Source organism: Aspergillus luchuensis, chromosome 5 (assembly GCF_016861625.1).
Source record: "Aspergillus luchuensis IFO 4308 DNA, chromosome 5, nearly complete sequence".
NCBI classification, from domain to species: Eukaryota; Fungi; Ascomycota; class Eurotiomycetes; order Eurotiales; family Aspergillaceae; genus Aspergillus; species Aspergillus luchuensis.
This window is the reverse complement of record NC_054853.1, coordinates 146,870-164,356: the sequence shown is the minus strand read 5'-3', so window position 1 is coordinate 164,356 and position 17,487 is coordinate 146,870. Positions and strand designations below refer to the sequence as shown.

General features: G+C 46.0%; 7 protein-coding genes across 7 annotated transcripts; 4 read left to right on the top strand and 3 right to left on the bottom strand.

Annotated features, from left to right (window-relative positions):
- Positions 1 to 37: 37 nt before the first annotated feature.
- AKAW2_50048S (uncharacterized protein) lies at positions 38 to 1,830 on the bottom strand (the record flags this gene model as incomplete). The annotated part of the gene is made up of 2 exons (XM_041689822.1): positions 38 to 826; positions 886 to 1,830. 2 exons carry the CDS (start codon positions 1,828 to 1,830, stop codon positions 38 to 40), a joined length of 1,734 nt encoding a protein of 577 aa, XP_041543469.1.
- A 2,439-nt stretch (positions 1,831 to 4,269) lies between these two features.
- AKAW2_50047A (uncharacterized protein) lies at positions 4,270 to 5,337 on the top strand (the record flags this gene model as incomplete). The annotated part of the gene is made up of 3 exons (XM_041689821.1): positions 4,270 to 4,530; positions 4,593 to 4,977; positions 5,033 to 5,337. 3 exons carry the CDS (start codon positions 4,270 to 4,272, stop codon positions 5,335 to 5,337), a joined length of 951 nt encoding a protein of 316 aa, XP_041543468.1.
- Positions 5,338 to 6,338: 1,001 nt separating this feature from the next.
- On the top strand, positions 6,339 to 6,812 carry AKAW2_50046A (uncharacterized protein; the record flags this gene model as incomplete). The annotated part of the gene is made up of 1 exon (XM_041689820.1): positions 6,339 to 6,812. One exon carries the CDS (start codon positions 6,339 to 6,341, stop codon positions 6,810 to 6,812), a length of 474 nt encoding a protein of 157 aa, XP_041543467.1.
- A 3,758-nt stretch (positions 6,813 to 10,570) lies between these two features.
- AKAW2_50045S (uncharacterized protein) lies at positions 10,571 to 10,873 on the bottom strand (the record flags this gene model as incomplete). The annotated part of the gene is made up of 1 exon (XM_041689819.1): positions 10,571 to 10,873. One exon carries the CDS (start codon positions 10,871 to 10,873, stop codon positions 10,571 to 10,573), a length of 303 nt encoding a protein of 100 aa, XP_041543466.1.
- Positions 10,874 to 11,893: 1,020 nt separating this feature from the next.
- AKAW2_50044S (ankyrin repeat domain-containing protein) lies at positions 11,894 to 12,838 on the bottom strand (the record flags this gene model as incomplete). Its single annotated transcript, XM_041689818.1, has 2 exons — positions 11,894 to 12,395; positions 12,450 to 12,838. 2 exons carry the CDS (start codon positions 12,836 to 12,838, stop codon positions 11,894 to 11,896), a joined length of 891 nt encoding a protein of 296 aa, XP_041543465.1.
- A 792-nt stretch (positions 12,839 to 13,630) lies between these two features.
- AKAW2_50043A (uncharacterized protein) lies at positions 13,631 to 13,822 on the top strand (the record flags this gene model as incomplete). Its single annotated transcript, XM_041689817.1, has 1 exon — positions 13,631 to 13,822. One exon carries the CDS (start codon positions 13,631 to 13,633, stop codon positions 13,820 to 13,822), a length of 192 nt encoding a protein of 63 aa, XP_041543464.1.
- A 1,490-nt stretch (positions 13,823 to 15,312) lies between these two features.
- Positions 15,313 to 17,312, top strand: AKAW2_50042A (putative oxidoreductase, FAD-binding; the record flags this gene model as incomplete). The annotated part of the gene is made up of 2 exons (XM_041689816.1): positions 15,313 to 15,806; positions 15,872 to 17,312. 2 exons carry the CDS (start codon positions 15,313 to 15,315, stop codon positions 17,310 to 17,312), a joined length of 1,935 nt encoding a protein of 644 aa, XP_041543463.1.
- Between the last annotated feature and the right edge of the window lie 175 nt (positions 17,313 to 17,487).

The window sequence follows — 17,487 nt, the reverse complement described above, 5'->3', positions numbered from 1 at the left end:
TGAAGCTCCAAATTATGGGTGCATCAGGATCTAAGATTCACAGCCAACTGATGTTACGATCATGGTAGCAATTAGGCACAGCCGGTGTCAGCCAACGAGGCGTTACACTGGGGTCACTCAACTGAACCACGGGCTTCAAGAGTTCCATCTTACCCCAGGGGCCTTCCCCAAAGCTGGAGAGCAGCGATTCAGGACCAGCCTTGAAGTATTGAGGGAAGACACTCTTCCACCCATCCATGACAACCAGTAAGATTTCTGTTACAAACTGCGACGGCCCGATGTGTCCCCACTTGAACAACTGGCTGCATCTTTCAACAACCTCGGGCGAGTAGAGCCCGATCTCAGGCTCGAGATTGATTGTATCAGCCTTGACCAACGAGCTCGTCACGCGGTACGAACCGCCGTGTCGGGAGCGATCCCGGAGAGCCATAAGTGCGCCCAACGCTCCCACAAGCCCGGTTGTCATATCAGAGATGGGCAGTGGGGGTAGGACGCTTGTCCCATCCTTGAAGCCCAAGGACCGACCCATCACGTACGACGAACCAGACGCCGCATCTCCGATTTGCTGCCAGCCGGGTCTCTCGTGGTAGGGGCCGTCGGGGCCGTAGCAGTTCTCCTCAACATAGACGATGCCCTTTCCACGGTTACCGGCCATCTCGAGAAGATCATTGACACCAAATCCCTTTCTCGCGATTGCGTTGGGGCGGAAGCCCTGGACAAAGACATCTGCGCCCTCGATGAGTTCCCGCAGGCGTGACTTGTCCTCCTCCTTGGTCAGATCGAGATCTATGGTGCGTTTGCCCGCATTGAGGGTGAGTTGCAAGACCTGGATTCCGAATTAATACACCATGTTGCAAACGAATCCAAAGAAGACTTGGAACCTACATTGAGATCCACCAAGCGACTGCAGTTAACACGTATGACGTCGGCACCAAGTGCGGCCAGGGTACTGCCAATCACTGGACCAGCAATGATACGCACCAGCTCTACCACCTTGATGCCTGCGAGTGGCCGCTTATCGTTCGCGACCGTGGCGAAAGGAACGGGAGGAGTTGGGATCGCATGCGACTGGCGCGAGTAGCCGACCAGCGGGTGCTCTGCAAGTCTTTTTCCCATCAGTGTATCCGCCCACCCTTGCGGCGAAAAGCAGATACTACCACAAAACCCGTTCTTGACGTTAAGCATCTCGAGCTCATCTGCAGTCCACTGCTGGACATGCTTACCGATGTACTCGTAGGCTTCGTCCGGCGTCTGGGCCGGGTACTCGGGATCCACCCCTAGAGCACGCAGAACAGGCGCGGCATCCAGGGAGCCATGAATCTGATACCAAACTCCCGGCGTCTTGGTCTTGTAGATCGCAGTCGACCGTTGTCTCAAAGGCGTTGCTTGCCAGCCCTTCTCGAAATCACGCTCGAAAAGGGACGGTAGCTTGCGCGACCGGACCAGTTCAGACATGTCCTTTCCTTCGACAGACGCCGCAAAGATCGTCCCCAGCCAGATGGCCGCGTGATCGGTATTTACCTTCACTGTCTGATCGCGGGCTGCAGTACCGTCGCGATCTTCGACGATTTCGTGAGCCACAACACCACACATGGCATGCAGGGCAGCGGCAACAAGAGGAGCCTTGGTTGGGCCAGGGATAACAGGCAACTCGCAGCCAGTGAAGCTGACTGTCTTCCACAGCTCTTGGTCTTGAGTGAACCCAGGCGTGCGCTTGGCAATATACTCGAAGATGCGACTAGCATCTTGGGGCGCGGGAAGGAAATCATTATCGACAAAGGTCCCAGGACCGTAAATGTCTGCACTTGGCGTCGTTTCGTGGGAAGCCATCGTGAACTGTGGTGGAAGGATGCAGGAAAGCCAATATTCCAAGAGAGTTAGCAAGACAAAGCGTTTGTAAAGCAGGGGAGAATCTAAAGACTCAAGGATAAAGTGACTATTAGTATACAGCTATCATTCACTTTCTTTCTCCACAATAGACCCATCAAACCGTTGAACATCGTGGGTCCCCCATCTAAATTCATTCCGATGTTTTAAATTGGCATCCCGAACTCGCGGAAAGTGTGAGTATCGGCAAGCCGAAACCACGGAACCCGCTGGATCTGGCCCAAAGTGGCAACTCGTCCCTGATGAATTACAGTAAAACACGGTTATAAGCAATTATATGAGAAACGCCCCTAAATTGCTTATATCAAGGTCTTGCTTATATTGAAAATTCTATCTAAAGTAACCATGAATATTACTTTGCTGCGTGTTTAATATTTTTCTTTAAAGAATATTATATTCCTGACATGCTAATGAATGTAAAGATATTTAATTAATATTATTCTACTGTTTCTTGTATAAGTAGAGGTTATATAATGCCTGCAGGGCCCTAGTAGATAATATAAATAGTAAAATCTTTATTATTTTATTATCCTCCTTAATCTTATCTTTAATTGTAGTATATTAGCTTAGAATAATATTATTAATATTAGTAGCTGTATCATGAACCTGTTTTTCCAAAGAATTTAAGAATTATTTAATCTGTATAATATCTTGAATCTATATAATATTCTGTAACTTTTGTAAACTAGTAGCTAAGTTATATATAATAGTAGAATCAGATGTATAGTTATAAATATTATCTGAAAGTATATATATAAAGTAGTAGCAGATTATATTATTTTTAATATTAAGATTTTATGTAGATATTATCCAACAGAGTACTTGTAAAAGATTTATTATAATTATAAAATTATATTTTTAGTTATATTTAGTCATTATATAAAGTAGTTATTACTGTTTTTAGTAAGTTTTCCAGGTCCAGATAATGCCTTGATTAAGTAACTGGTATTATAATATTAAATTAGATAGTAGCCATATAATTAAAATATTTAATAATTATAATTTAATCTCTTTGTATACAGTAAGATAAGATAAGAAATTATTATATAATAAAGTAACCTGCCGGCTAACTATTCTCTAATTAAATTAAAAAAACTATTCTTTAAAGATTATAGTAGTTATTGAATTTTTTTAATTATTTTATTATTTATAATTTAAATTCTCTGGGTTTATACCTGCTGTTTAGAAGATTTAAAGCTTCTTTACTGTATTAATAAATTATAAAGAAAGATATTTAAAGATATTAATATTATAGCAGAAATATATACTGATATATACCTTATCTTTTTTATATCTGGGGATTGAATATGTAGAAAAACTATAATCTGAAAATATTTTCTAATATAAGTTAGTTTTATTACAGTTGAAGATATCATAAGGCATGTAAATATATAATATCTTATATATTAAAATTATTTGATTTTTAGAATTATTTTTAAGTATATCTCTGTTCTTTCTGTATTGCTTGAAGTTCTTAATATTTCTTTTATATTAAAAGTCTTGAAGCCAGTTATTACTAAATAATAATATTATCTTATCAAGATAAATAATTAGTTAGTATTACTTTACTTTCTTACATATAATTTCTTGTGAGATAATAATATAGAATTATATATATTTAAGTTAGTTAATAATTATTATTTCTAGCTCTAGCCATAACTCTATTTAATATTATTTATTATTTATTTGGTGGTTAGGAATAGCATTAAAAGAATTATATCAGAAAAATAAGATATAGGATATAAAGAAAAGAGTAATTTACTGGTTATATATAATCTTGAACTACTTAGTAAGGATAATATAATTAAAATTAAGCTTTAACTGGTGTTAAGTGTATGGAGCAGCTTCTTAGCTATTAGAAATATAATATTATATTTATATAGAGGTCTGCTTTGGCATGATTCCTGAATAATAATATTTAAATTAGCTATTTTAAGCATCTAATATAGGTAATTTTATATAAAAAAAGATTAGGAACTTAGCAATATACTAGTAATAGAGGATTAAGTAATTTTGTATGGTGTAGTAATTCAGACATAGTGTTCTGTTGCTTGTAATGGAGGAATGCTTATATAAGGTGTTGCTTATAAATGTGTTTTACTGTATGTCACTCCGAGCAATTACCGGTTGAACGCCGCGTGAATCCCGATCGATGGGACTGCTGGAACGCCTTTTCTGAAGATCCTCGTCATCAACATCGGGCCCCTTCCGAGGTGCATATTACCCGATTAGGTAATTGAATAGGGATTCCGTGATCTCAACACCACCAAAGTAGAATGGAGGCTGGTGGACTGCCACTCGACGTTGGTCGATATATTAAAGGACGGATACTAAACACTTTTCAGGCTCAATGTGCAGAGCGCAGACTCACAAAACTTTGCAATGTCCTCCTCGATTCAAACAGTGGGTGTGATCGGCGCAGGCGTCATAGGAGCCAGCTGGACAGCACTTTTTTTGGCCAAGGGCCTCAAAGTGATTGTAACAGACCCAGCGCCAGGAGCCGAGGCAAAGCTGCGCGACTACTTGCAGGAGTATTGCTCCGAGGTACCGAATGCCACGGTTGCTCCTGCCGCTTGTCTGAAGAATTACACATTCGTCGAGGACATTGAGCCTTACCTCGGAGGCCTAGACTTGATTCAAGAAGTAAGAGACTGTTCCACAGACCTCATCTGGCACCTCATCAACCATACTAACAGTCATATCAGAATGGACCAGAGAGATTGGACTTCAAACGCCGTCTATTTGCACAGTTGGACGCAAAGACACCTCCTCATATCCTCATCACATCTTCATCCTCCGGCCTTCCTTCGTCAGAATTTGTCACTGAATGCTCCCACAACCCATCTCGAATCCTCATCGGCCACCCCTTCAACCCTCCTCACTTGGTGCCTCTCGTCGAAGTTGTCCCTCATCCAGGAACAAGTCAAGACTCTGTGACAGGTGCATACAATTTCTACAAAAGCCTGGACAAAGAGCCGGTGGTCGTACGTCAGGAAACACCTGGTTTCATCGCCAATCGGCTACAGGCCGCCATTTGTGCCGAAGCATACAGTCTCGTATCACGGGGAATTGTCTCCGCCGAAGATCTTGGTGAGTACTGAATTTCCTCCCCACTGGGATGTGCGGGCAATTCTAATGCATATAGACAAAACCGTCACGTCCGGTCTCGGTCTGCGCTGGGCACTGACAGGGCCGATAATGACAAATACTCTTGGGGGAGGGGGAGACTTTACCCATTTCATGGATCATCTGGGCCCGGCGTTGAAATCGTGGCTCGACGATATGGCGGTGAACAAATTTGACTTGGGATCCAAGGAACAAGTGAACGGCTTAAAAAAGAATATCAATGGGTGGATATCGCAAGTCGACCTGAAAAAGGTTGAGGGAAATCGTGATTTGCTATTGGCTAATCTGGTCAAGGGCAAGCTAGACCAAACAGCGAATCAATAGGATAACCGGGTTATCGACGCTTTTTATGTGACAGGACTGCCATGTTGTGCAACTGCAGATTTTCGATAGGAATAATAATAGACTTACGCGAAGCGGTGGTATCCCTTGACACGATGTTCCTCTGAGTAAAACCTAGCATTGACTGCGGCGATCTGCCGGTCACTCTTTATGGTCATCGTAAGCAATTCACATCGGCAACTTGGAGGCAGCCTGAGTCTAAACCCCCAAGTTGCAGTCCGCGTTACGCCCATCGTAGTCTTACTTCTCGCCAATGCCCAATTTTCAAGGAGACTGAGGTGAATCTCAGGCAGCTACAAAATGAAGCTCTACATTGAAAATTGTTGAGTTGGCGTTGGTATATTTATAGTTATGTCTAGTGCAAGCTGTGTACCGACTGACATACCTTGTTTCCTGAAAGCCTGCTGTTCACTTGAGCAAATTCGTCAAATACATGGAACTGGGAAACGTCATGGTAGTGTCGCATATTTATCTTCTAATTGGCTTCCTCGCCTTCATCAGCGCACAAGGATCCGTCCGTCATTACGCGTGAGCGTCCTATCTAGGGCTTGTCGGAAAAGCAGCGGACTTGACAGACCGACGTGGAAAAGGCCCGGATCCACAGTGAAATCATCCAACACAGTCAAGCTTCAGCAGATGATGAGGACCGCACTCGATCCCAGGCTTCCAACTCGCTGAACGGATGTTATGCTCGGTATAACTCGGCTTCAAGCTCCCCGTGCCCCCACAACTCCTCCGGGTTTCCTCCACAATACAGAAGACGGGCCCCCGAATCCCCGGACGAGAATATATGGGTCTGGCAAGGTGGTGAAATGGCATTGATATCCACATCAGACTCTAGGGGAAATCGAGGCCCCCTTAATGCCTTCGATTAGAGCTATTCTGTTTTGCCGGAAGTCTTCTCTCCTGCCCCCTCCCCTTCCCAGCACTCATCCATATACGCATAAACAAGTTATTCCAACAATTCATTTCTTATACTCCAAATGAAGCCCGCTTTAGGCCTACGTGGCACCAAGCTCAACATTGGACACATCTGTACGGTCATTCTCCCGGCCTACATCTGCTTCGGTTATCTCATGGCTGTGACATCGGGCATCGAAACTCGGCAGTCATGGGTACACACATTTCCTCAGATGGACACTGTTAATACGACAGGCCCCAAAGAAGCAGAGAACTCTCGAATCAAAGGCACAGTGACGGCAATCTTCAACCTGGGCTGTCTTTTCAGTGCCCTTAGTTGTATAGTCGTGGGCGATATCCTTGGTCGTAGGAGAACGTTCATGCTGGGTCTGGTAATTACAATCGTCGGCTCAATACTCCAGTCGAGTGCATTCTCCTTGCCACAGTTAACCATCGGGAGGTTTGTTGCTGGATTCGGCTTTGGTGGCGTGACTGCTACTGGGCCGAATTGGTATGAGGACCACTCCCATTGTACAAGTTGGATTTTCCCACGCTGATTCCGATTTATACAGGCAGAGTGAGACCGTTCAGCCCCGGTTAAGAGGATTTATTGTCATGCTACAGAGTATCTTTCTGTGTACTGGGCTGGCACTTGCCGGGTGGCTGGAATATGGACTCGCGTTCGCAGAAGGATCGGTGACCTGGAGACTTCCTCTTGCAGTTCCTTGTTTTCTCTGTCTACTATTCCTATGCTGGGCTCCCGTGTGGCCGGATTCAGTACGTTAAACTCCCACCATTACGTTATACGTGAATGCTAATAGGGCAGCCACGTTGGTTGATCAAAAAGGGTCGCATTGACGACGCTCGTAATGTCCTTGCTATGCTCCGCGATGAATCCGTCGGCAGCCCCGGTATCGTTCACTAAATCGAAGAAATCGAAGCATCGCTTCAGGAAACTGGACAGGGCTCCTTTAAGAATATCTTTCGGGACGGACCGGCACGATTCGCCAACCGGGCGTTCATCGCTGTCTCATTGCAGATGGGGCAACAGATCTGCGGCGCCAATGCGTTAACTTTCTACCAATCGACTATATTCGAGACTTATCTTGGTATGGACGGGACTCTATCGTTGCTTATGTCCGCAGTTCTTTTCACATGGTGTGCCCCCCCCTTCATTATAGCTTCTCATCGTGAAATCAGTGCTAAGGTAACAGGAAAATGCTGATTGCCCCCATCGGCACCCTGACTATCGACAAGGCTGGACGACGCAAATTGCTACTTATCGCCTTTGGTGGGATGGACATATGCATGGCCGTGATGGCAGGGTGCATCTCCCAGCCATCCAATACAACCGCCGTTCATACCGCGGTTGCATCCATTTTCCTTTACGTGTTCTTTTAAGCTAACGGGTGCATTGGCTTAACGTATCTCTACTGCTCTGAGATCGCACCACTGGCTGTTCGGACACAGATTACCGGCATGTGGACGGCGTCGTGGACATTCAACTTCCTGGTTGTTGAGGTCACGCCTACTGGGTTCAGCTCCTTGGGCTGGAAGCATTTATTGTTTATGCAGCCATCAATTTGGTCTTGCTTGTGCCGAGTATGGTCTTGTCTTCATCTTTCATTTGCCTTGGTCATGTGATGCTGATGTCAATGGTGGTGTACTTTTTCTTTCCCGAGACGAAGAGTCTGCACCTAGAGGCCATTGACAATATATTGCTTGATAGTAAAAACATATTCCAGCCGGTTTCTGCGGCTAGAGATATGAGGAAACATGGTCGACTGCAGGGTGCGCATGGGGGCTTGCAGGTTGAGGAGAAGGCGACAGAGGAGCATATGGAGGTTGTCTAGGAATACTAGAGAGCTGTCAGATATGGAGTCACGTAAGACGGCTTAGAGTTGGTAGCTAGGCCGAAAGAGCACAGGATTTAGGATAACCAGGAACAGAGGAGTAAAAGGTGTAAATAGAATAGAAAGCGGTAGCAGACAATGGATAAGGAGAGCTAGATGGGAAGGCTCAGGTTTCCTGCTTAACGATGATCATTTAGATGTTCCTTTTTGGCCACTATCAGCGCTAGCAGATACAAGGCGGGTGGGAAGTACCACCTCTGTCTCTTAAATTCATCTTATTGCCTCTCTGGCTATTCCGTGATGACTCCATCAAGCTGTACGACGCACAAGACTTTGTGTTACTCCTGTAGAACGATAGATTTATTTTAACCGAAGATAATTCGTTGATATCTAGTCAGATCATTCATTATAGCCCTACATCCTCGGGTACCTGTGCTGCTCCCGTGATCATATTGCCACTGGCTTCCATACATGGGCTTATTGAGAATTTGAATATATGCTAGAGTAGCATACAATGGAGCACTTCCCTGTCTTGATCGTCGATCCCTTGACACAGAAATCTACAAGACATCTGACATCGCCTGCCATCCATGTTATGTCCCCCTTTCACAGCTAATATGTACTAAGCCTTTAGCTACGAGCCTAGGCAGATCTACTTTGGAGGCACCGATGTTTATCCGCACGCGGGTTCATTGTTGGCGGAAAACGGCGGATTTGTAACGGAACATTACCCGAGTCATCAGAAGGAATTTAAGACCTTTGACGACGGATACTATGATATGCGTGACTGAGCATGTGTCGTTGTAAATGAGAAGCCGTTTGTATAAGATGTATATCTACTGAATTTGTTGGTATGGTTGGTTACACGCCTGACTTGAAATCGCAGTGCGGAACATGCAAAAATGGGAATGGAAACGGTGTAGAAAGTACGTATAGATAATCTGTGAATTTACTGTGATTGAAGAATAGCGGGCCGCTATTGTAACTATGTGGGTATATCAAGGGACTGCAGGCTGCTACGGAGTATTATTTGCTTATTCGATTAATTCTAGGTTTTAATATCCATGATGCTATGTCTACCTGTGGAAATAGGGAAGTTTGCCACACCTCTTTGCGGGAATCAGAATGGATTTAGGCTGGAATGGCCCGAGAAAGCAGGGATGTATCGGCATAGCCTTATGCATACAGCTCGACGCAGTACCATCTCTCCTCTACATCTTGATCCGACTTGTATCCGTTAGTAACACGAAAATTCTATTACTGAGAGTACGCGCGAATATCACCTTCTCAGACTACCAACAATCTTATAACCCACTTGAATATTTGATCGTAATGTTCCTGGCGAACACAGACTACCCACAAAGTACCGCGGACAGACGAGAAATTCCTTATCATCTTGCCATCAGATACTACATCTCTCATGACCGCCCTGATCCAGCCCCGCAGAATGCTGTGGCTATTATTGGCCTCCATGGCACTCTGGGACGACATCTACACCAAGTTGAAGCAAGGAGGGATTTCTCTGCCGGACACATCCAACCAGGGTGCAGGCGGGATTCTTAATGAACACATTCAAGATGACCGAAGTAGGTCAACAGCAAAAGAAAACAACTTAGACAATTTACGAAATGGGATAACATAGAGCTATCTCATGACTCGTGACATGTCTAAATAGGTGCGACCATTCCCGGGATCTCCTCTTCATGGTCAACAATTTCCGTGATCAGATCACTTGGCCGATCATTGATATTGCACATAACATGGGTGCGCGTAACGGTATATTTCGCCACTGTCCCGCAAAAGAGTCTTGTATCTGAAGCTCCATGCTCTTTCAGATAGACGTGCGTTCTAGGAAACCCTGGGCGTACTCCAATCTCCATGCAAGCTATCAGGGCACCCTTCAGCGTGTAGATATTTTCAACACCTAGGAAAGCCTATCACTCCTATTTATTGGACCACCGCACTCTCATCTCCGGTGTGATGCTAGGAACTGTGTGTGCAAACTCTACCTCCAGCCAACAATCCCAGTCCCAATCGACCCAATCTGAAAATGCATATAATTGTGCTTTAGCAGCCTTCCAACGGAGAAGGGGTAAAATATAATGCCCCAAAAAATTGTTCACCCGCATTGCAATAGGAGTGTCTCGTCAACAGTTGAACAGAGCATCCCCAAAATCAATGAACACTATCTGAAGCTGGCTATCCACTGTATATCTGATGAGAATGTTCCGTGACTCCAGGTCAATAAGCCAGATGTTCTTTTCATAGATACGGCTTTCGAGATCAACAATTGCTTTCATAATATATTGACGGGCAGACTGAGAGAACAATATTGGTTTAGCATCTTCCATGGTAGTTCCCTGAATATATTCAATGAGAATCATTCTAACTGCCCGTTTACGTGTTAAATCAATGGGTAAATCTAAGGAGTATGACCCAAAATACTTCGGGATACCGCGACCTTAGAACTCGGCAAGGGCTTCATACGCATTGGCTTCGTGGGTGTAGTGTTTGTCCATACAGAGAAATGGGTTGAGATAACCTTCCTCATCATCAAAATAAAGCGGGTCATATATCTTTGCAACAAGTTCTGTGCCATCCTTTGGAAGTGTTTGAGAGTTCAACGCGATTAGCCGGACAGTGAATACTTGCAAGTTGTGGCCATCACCCCCTTTTAGAAGCTTAAGGACTTCCAGGCTAACAGCATCATTCCCTTTATTCCCGGGTAACGGGGGTCGCTGAAGACATCGTTCGACTGGACTCATTCACTTTCTTTCTATCCTGTCGCTGTTGCTGCTCGTGCAACAGCGTCCGGTAACTAACGTTGGTGCTGAGACGCTATGAGACTCTGCAGTGAACCTCCATCCAGTAGTGTATGGCACCGGAGGCTTGGGGAGCTCTGTAGATGGGGTATCGAACAAAGATAGATTTTGCTGGAGATAGACCATGGTCTAATTCACTTGACACTGCGGTTTGTCTTGATCTAGTCTGAAGCCCCTGATCGATGACAATTTGCAACGCACACTGTGGCCTTTGGAGAGGAACGAGAACCCGGTGGTTCGCCCCTTGCCTCGCCCGCCGGCTTAATGATTTTCCAAACGCCGTTTCAAGGTTCCCTGCAAGTTCTGTCACAAAGGCGCCGTCAACGAGCAGAACTTGTGAGACCACGGTGTTTAGAAGGGAATAGTTATGCAGTAGTAAGCAGAGGTACACACAGTGAACCACGGTCTCGAATGCTGCTAGCCAAGACCCCTAGGAAGGCTATTAAAGGTCCCCCCACCGACTAAAAGTTGGCTCGCTACTTCTCCGAGACATCCCGGATCGTTAAAAGGAGACGAGAAGCTTCAATGTTTCTGCACAGAATATGAACTTGGTCTCCACCACGGTGAATCATCCGGAGCCGGTAGGGGCTGTACGCCTGAGGATTTGTTTGAAGATCATTATATCGATCTTCAAAAATGATTAGAGCATAGTCGTCGAACTAGTATGCATATCTGACTTCTCATCGATCCATGTGTTTCTTGGTTTCATGTTCCGATACTATTGGTGAAGTATTCACTGTCTTGCTGTGCCCCTTCGTCATCAATGACAATACATGCTTCCTAGAGAAACAAAGAGTATAGCATCCTTAAAAAAGTCACTTTATTCACACTTCCAGCCATGATTTAGTCGATCGGTTATTGAACGGGTGGCTATCAATTAGTCAGGAGCTAAATAATTTGCGCTCTGTAATGACGATTATAATAGGGAATAGCCAATTGATTACATTGATCTAAGGAGTACGATTAGGGGTGGTAAACGGGGTTTCCGCCGTTTTCACGCCTCTGCACCACCTCAACCACTGCTTGCTGATTCAATCTAGCAGCCAGCTGAATAGCTGTAAGTCCTCTACTGTCTCTCACATCCTGGTCGGCTCCTTTGCTAAGGAGGTAGCGTACCACATCCACTCTTCCGAGCTCAGATGCCCGGTGCAGAGGTGTTCCTAGTGACATAAAACACAAAACCGAGAAGGTTGGGAGGTCCTCGTGCACAGGAGTGTTCAAAGGCGCTCCCTTTTGAATTAACATTTCCAACACTTCAATAGTGTCAGCATCGCGGTGAACAGCATGATGAAGCAGCTGGCCTGGCTGGATATTCTGGCAATAATCCAACATTAGGCGGATAGTGGAAATGGGGGCTCTTTCAACAGCCCACGAAAGCGGGGAAACGTCTATGAATGTACGCTTATTGGGATCGGCACCATGATCCAAAAGCCAAGATACCATCTCTTCGTTTTCTACGGCAATTCTAGGACGGATTAATAGGACGTTAAATCGCGGAAGAACTGGAGTATGGACTCACCCTAGGATGGGGGGTTGGGTGTCGCACATTGGCTCGTTGATATCCAATCCTTTTTCAATAAGGAAAGCGAGCGCATTCTTGGATCTGCACCTAGTTGCGCTCCGTGCGTAGATAGAATGTGTGGGGAAACCATGATCCACGAGCGCCCGCATGAAATCCACGTTGTCTTGTTCCACAGCCTGCCCCATGATAATACCAAAGTCATCTATATGGAAGTTCTCTGACGACGATTGCGCCGAGTCGAGGAGGTCGCGGAATTGTTGGATATCCCCATGAAGGCATAGTTCTCTTGCTCTCAGAAGGATGTCCCGAGAGGTCCGGCCCGGAACTTGATAAATCTCACTCCAGGTGGAAGACGAAGCCGAACTTGAAGCAGGTTGCGCGTTCATAACTGTTCGAGGTTGACAGAGACACTGTGCAGAATATATGATTGGAGCAGTCGTAAGTAGTTGGAGCTTAGCTCGGATGACTGGCGCGCACGGTGCATTTAAACTAATACTGAGTCACTACACCGAAAGGTGACACAATAGCCGCTGATGTACATCTGCTCAAGTGGCCGGCGCTGTATATATAAATCATTCGCGATTTTCCGAGCGCGAAGTGTACATGCGATCCATCTTGCATTGCGCGTTGGAGTATGCCTGGCTACGAATGTAGAAGTTCCACATTGATTGGTCCTACTTAAAGAACACAATGCATATGCCGGTTATATAGCGTTCCTCGCACTGTGAGAGAGTATAAGTGGCTAGGTTCATAGGTGCCTTTTGGGAAGGGAGTGGTTGTATACTAAGATACCAAAAAGTTCCAATTGGTACCTTAAGCAGAATATTGAAATTGTCGCGATTAGCCCGTTGGGTGCGTGCTCACCCGGCAAACGTGGTTGTTGTGCCGATGAATGCTGTCAGAGTAGTATCACTACATGAAATGTTTGCCATCGGCACAGAGGCTCTGCCATTGTGATAGCATCTTGCCGTGGTGCTATTCTTGCTCATATTCCGCCTCCCCGGACAGCATCAGCATCTGACCCATATGCCGGGGACAACAATGTTCGTCGGTTGATGGCAGAACTGACCGCCTTATACATGCGTTACCGCGATGAATAATTTGCCAGCCATACAGATACTGTTATTGTATGCGCCCTGTATCAGGGTGCGATAGCCCTACCTGACCAAGTGCAAATTATGAATTCAGCACTTAGTCGCTTGGGGCCGAGTGTGTGGACTTATGATGTACCCGGAAACTACACCGACCCGGGACAAGGAACTGTGCTCGCTATCGGTAAGCGCGGGCTCACCTCCCTTGGACTCCCCCATGATGGTCGTGCTCGTATTTACGTCGAGGACCAGCAATATGTTCCGCGGCCGCCGTCCTGATATGGTATGCTGGAATTGCCTTCCTATCATGGTCTACAACGCCGGCCATCACGATACGACCGCAAGGGCAATCTCTCAGTCCATTAGCATATCCTACCACCAATAGTATGTTGTATGCGGGTTCTGCAAAACTGAACACATAGCATTTCAAGTCTAGATAGCAGAAAAATGTTAGCCGTCAGGGTGCGAAGGAGGCCAGCACCCGCCGCCGTGTGCAAGGAGAGTGTGGGGAGAGGGGAGGCGAAATATATACATCTGTTGTCCTGGCGAATCCATCGTAACAGTAATACTAATACCCAATAAACCGATAACCTATCTTCCTCTAGTCCTAGGAAGGATTACACCCTATCTTTGCGGTGCTAAAATCAGAAAGTACATCATAAGAGACTAGGAAAGGGGCTCACAACAGCTGGGCTTGCTCAGTTTCTACTCCATCGGGGGGGCCAAGCTGTAAGATTGCATGACAATATGGAAACCAAAGACCGGCCACCTACACTAGATTTATACAACATAACCATCCCCAAGGCAAATCTTTAGTCAGAACACGTCTCATGGTACTCCAGATCAGCAGCTGTTGCAAATGTGATTTCAGTAAGAGACATACCCGACTTGGCCCGGAAACTCTTGTACAAATATATATAGCTTAAGTACATGTAGATAAAAGAGAATTGTAGCTCGAGTCCCTCCTAGTTAATCTTATTACTTCCCGAGAAGCGGCTAGCAGCCCAGCCCTCAGGCTGGCAAGGCTTTATCCCACGATTGAACGCGTCCCAGGCTGGCACCACTGTACCGATTAGCTGTCATGGTATCCGATAATAACTCCTCCCGACGATTATTGAAATCTGACGAGTATCTATCTACGATGAGAGAGATGGTGAACGTAACGGATCTGACATACATAGCAACATTATACTTCAAGTACGGGTCTTACGCATGAAGGCTGTAAGGATTGTACTAACTTTCAGGAGTGAGACGTATTATTTGCAATATTGTGAGGGGAGATAGGCCCTTAAGGAGTGCAGAAATATGGTGTCATGCCAGTAAAGCCAGTATGGGGTGCGCCGAGCTTAGCACACTACGGTACTACAGGTCAAGGTCAATAAAGTTGTGCCTCAAATTATCTGTCCCGTGACCTCTTCATATTCGCAACATCGATCTATAAACGGAAAGCTTCCGGGTGTACCCAGTTAATAATATATTCAACCCATCTTGCCAATAAATATGATGTCTTAGTACTGTAGATCATATGCGAAGGGGAAATATACTCGTATTCGAAGTCAAGGCGGAAGTCCAGACATCTGAGAGTTTGTGGCGCATTTGTCAGCTCGGATAATTTTAAACTGACGGGATTGCCATGACACTGACATGAATTAATAATTCAATGATCCCTACCCCAAAAACCTGTCTTCTCATTGTGATCATAAGGATACAAACTCATAGGAACCTCAGCCCACAAACACTTGATCGGATTCAACTGAAAAATAAAGGCAATGGCTATTCCCGCCCTTCAAGGCTGGCACCCCGGCGAAGTCGCCATCCAATGCCAGCTGGGTTACGCGACCGCCGTGTCATCTCACTGGACTGCGGTCGAAAACCAACTCCGTGAACAACATCAATTATTTCACACTTCAAGACTGCCATTCATTCCTCTGACGACTACGGATGCCGATGGACGGCCCTGGGCAGGAATCGTAGCAGGATCAACAGGAACAGTCGGGTTCGTAGACAGTTCAAGCTTAAAGTCGTTGGTTTTCCGAGCACGATTATGGGACGGAGATCCAATGTTAGAAACGCTCCGGGAGTGGACACCGCTAGAAGATGATCAAACCAAAGGCCCAATATTGCAGGAGAGGTTACTGACGGCTGGGTTGGGGATTGAGTTTTCCACCCGGAGAAGGAACAAGTTCGCCGGGAAGATTGACATGGTGAAGGCGAGGTCAGACCTGGATTATGATTTTCGTGTTGACATCACCGAGGCGTTGGGGTACGTATACGTTCACATCCGAGAATATACAAATCAAGGGGAATCAGGACTGAGCGAGATTACAGTAATTGTCCGAAGTATATCAATGTACGTCAACTCGGTCCATACCCACGGGCGAAACCACACATTGTATACCAATCACTGCATATGGCACCGACGGAGGACTTACCTGACGAAGTAATCGATATGATAAAATCCGCCGACACAGTCTTCGTGGCAACGATACACAGAACCGACCCCGCCTCCGCAGCAATGTTCCCTTCACACGCGGGCATGAACTCTCGTGGCGGCTTCCCGGGGTTTCTACGGGTGAGGCCATCAGATCGACGGAGCATTGTGTTGCCTGATTACTCTGGAAACAGATTCATGAGTAGTCTTGGCAACATTGAGTCGAGCGGATTAGCGGGCTTTACGATCATTTCGTTCACAACGGGTGACATCCTGTACTTGACCGGTACAGCAAGGAATTTGGTGGGGCTATCTGCCCTCGAAATGATGTTTAGACATGCGGCGGTTACTGTTCTGGAAACTACAGGGTTTACGCTTGTGCGAAATGCGCTTCCCTTGCGACAGCGCAATGGATCGGAGGTCGGGCGGAGCCCCTACACTCCCAAAGTCAAATATCTGGTCGAAGAAGGAGGAACGTACGGGGGTGGAATGCAAGGGCACAAGGCAGTGCTTGAAACAGGTATGCAACTTTCTAATGACTTGGCTGTCTTCAGGTTCAAGGTCGTGTCTGAAAGCGGCGTTCAGCCGTTAAGGCTCCGGCCGGGTCAAGCTATCGTCCTCGATTTTATGGACTGGATAGGTCCACCGCAGTACCAGCATATGGCGGATTCGGCACCTGGGTCAATAAATGATGACCGTGTGCGAACCTGGACAGTATCTAGTGCGCACGAGGGTATTGATGTTACATGGTTTGAATTAACAATGCGGGAAATGAAGGGTGGCGTTGTGACAACGGCCCTTTTCAATCTGCTTAGGATGTCCCCTCCCAATAGGCAGGATTATCCTGTTTCTCTAAAGGGTAATGTCGTCTCAGATATCGTAGGGGTCACTGGGGATTTCGCATTGAATAAAGAGGAGGTCAACCTGCTCCTGGTTGCTGGTGGAATCGGGGTGACACCCTTTCTGGCCATGCTGAATGCCTTGAGTAAGCGCGAGAAGGCTGCGCGAGGCGACATTGTGCTCGTGTTATCAACAAGAGAGCCAGATACCATGCTCACCCTGATCAGACGGGCTATTGGTAAGGTTCCACCGACCGTCACGGTAAAAATAGATCTGTTCACCAGCCGCCCCCTCGACCTGGATACTAGGACTTTGGAGCATGAAAATACAAGCCTCTCGGTATTTGAAGGTAGAGTTGGACCGGAATATTGGAAAACGAGCGCCAGAGAAAAAGAAGTGTTCATATGTGGCCCGAAGGCATTCGCAGACGCTGCTGAGGAAGGATTGCGGGCTATTGGTGTACCAAGTGAAAAGATCCAAAGGGAGGGATTTTATTAGTCTCCGTGTCCGTTTATTGGTTATTCTGAGTTGTTCGGGCAGATACACTAGTATGGTAGTACGCATGGAGTAAGAACTCACTTGTTACAGTGGCATCTCATAGTGAAAATGATGGTAATGTAATGGTGATGGCCTACTGCAAAGAGCTTTAGGGTAATAAGTAAGATGAAGATTG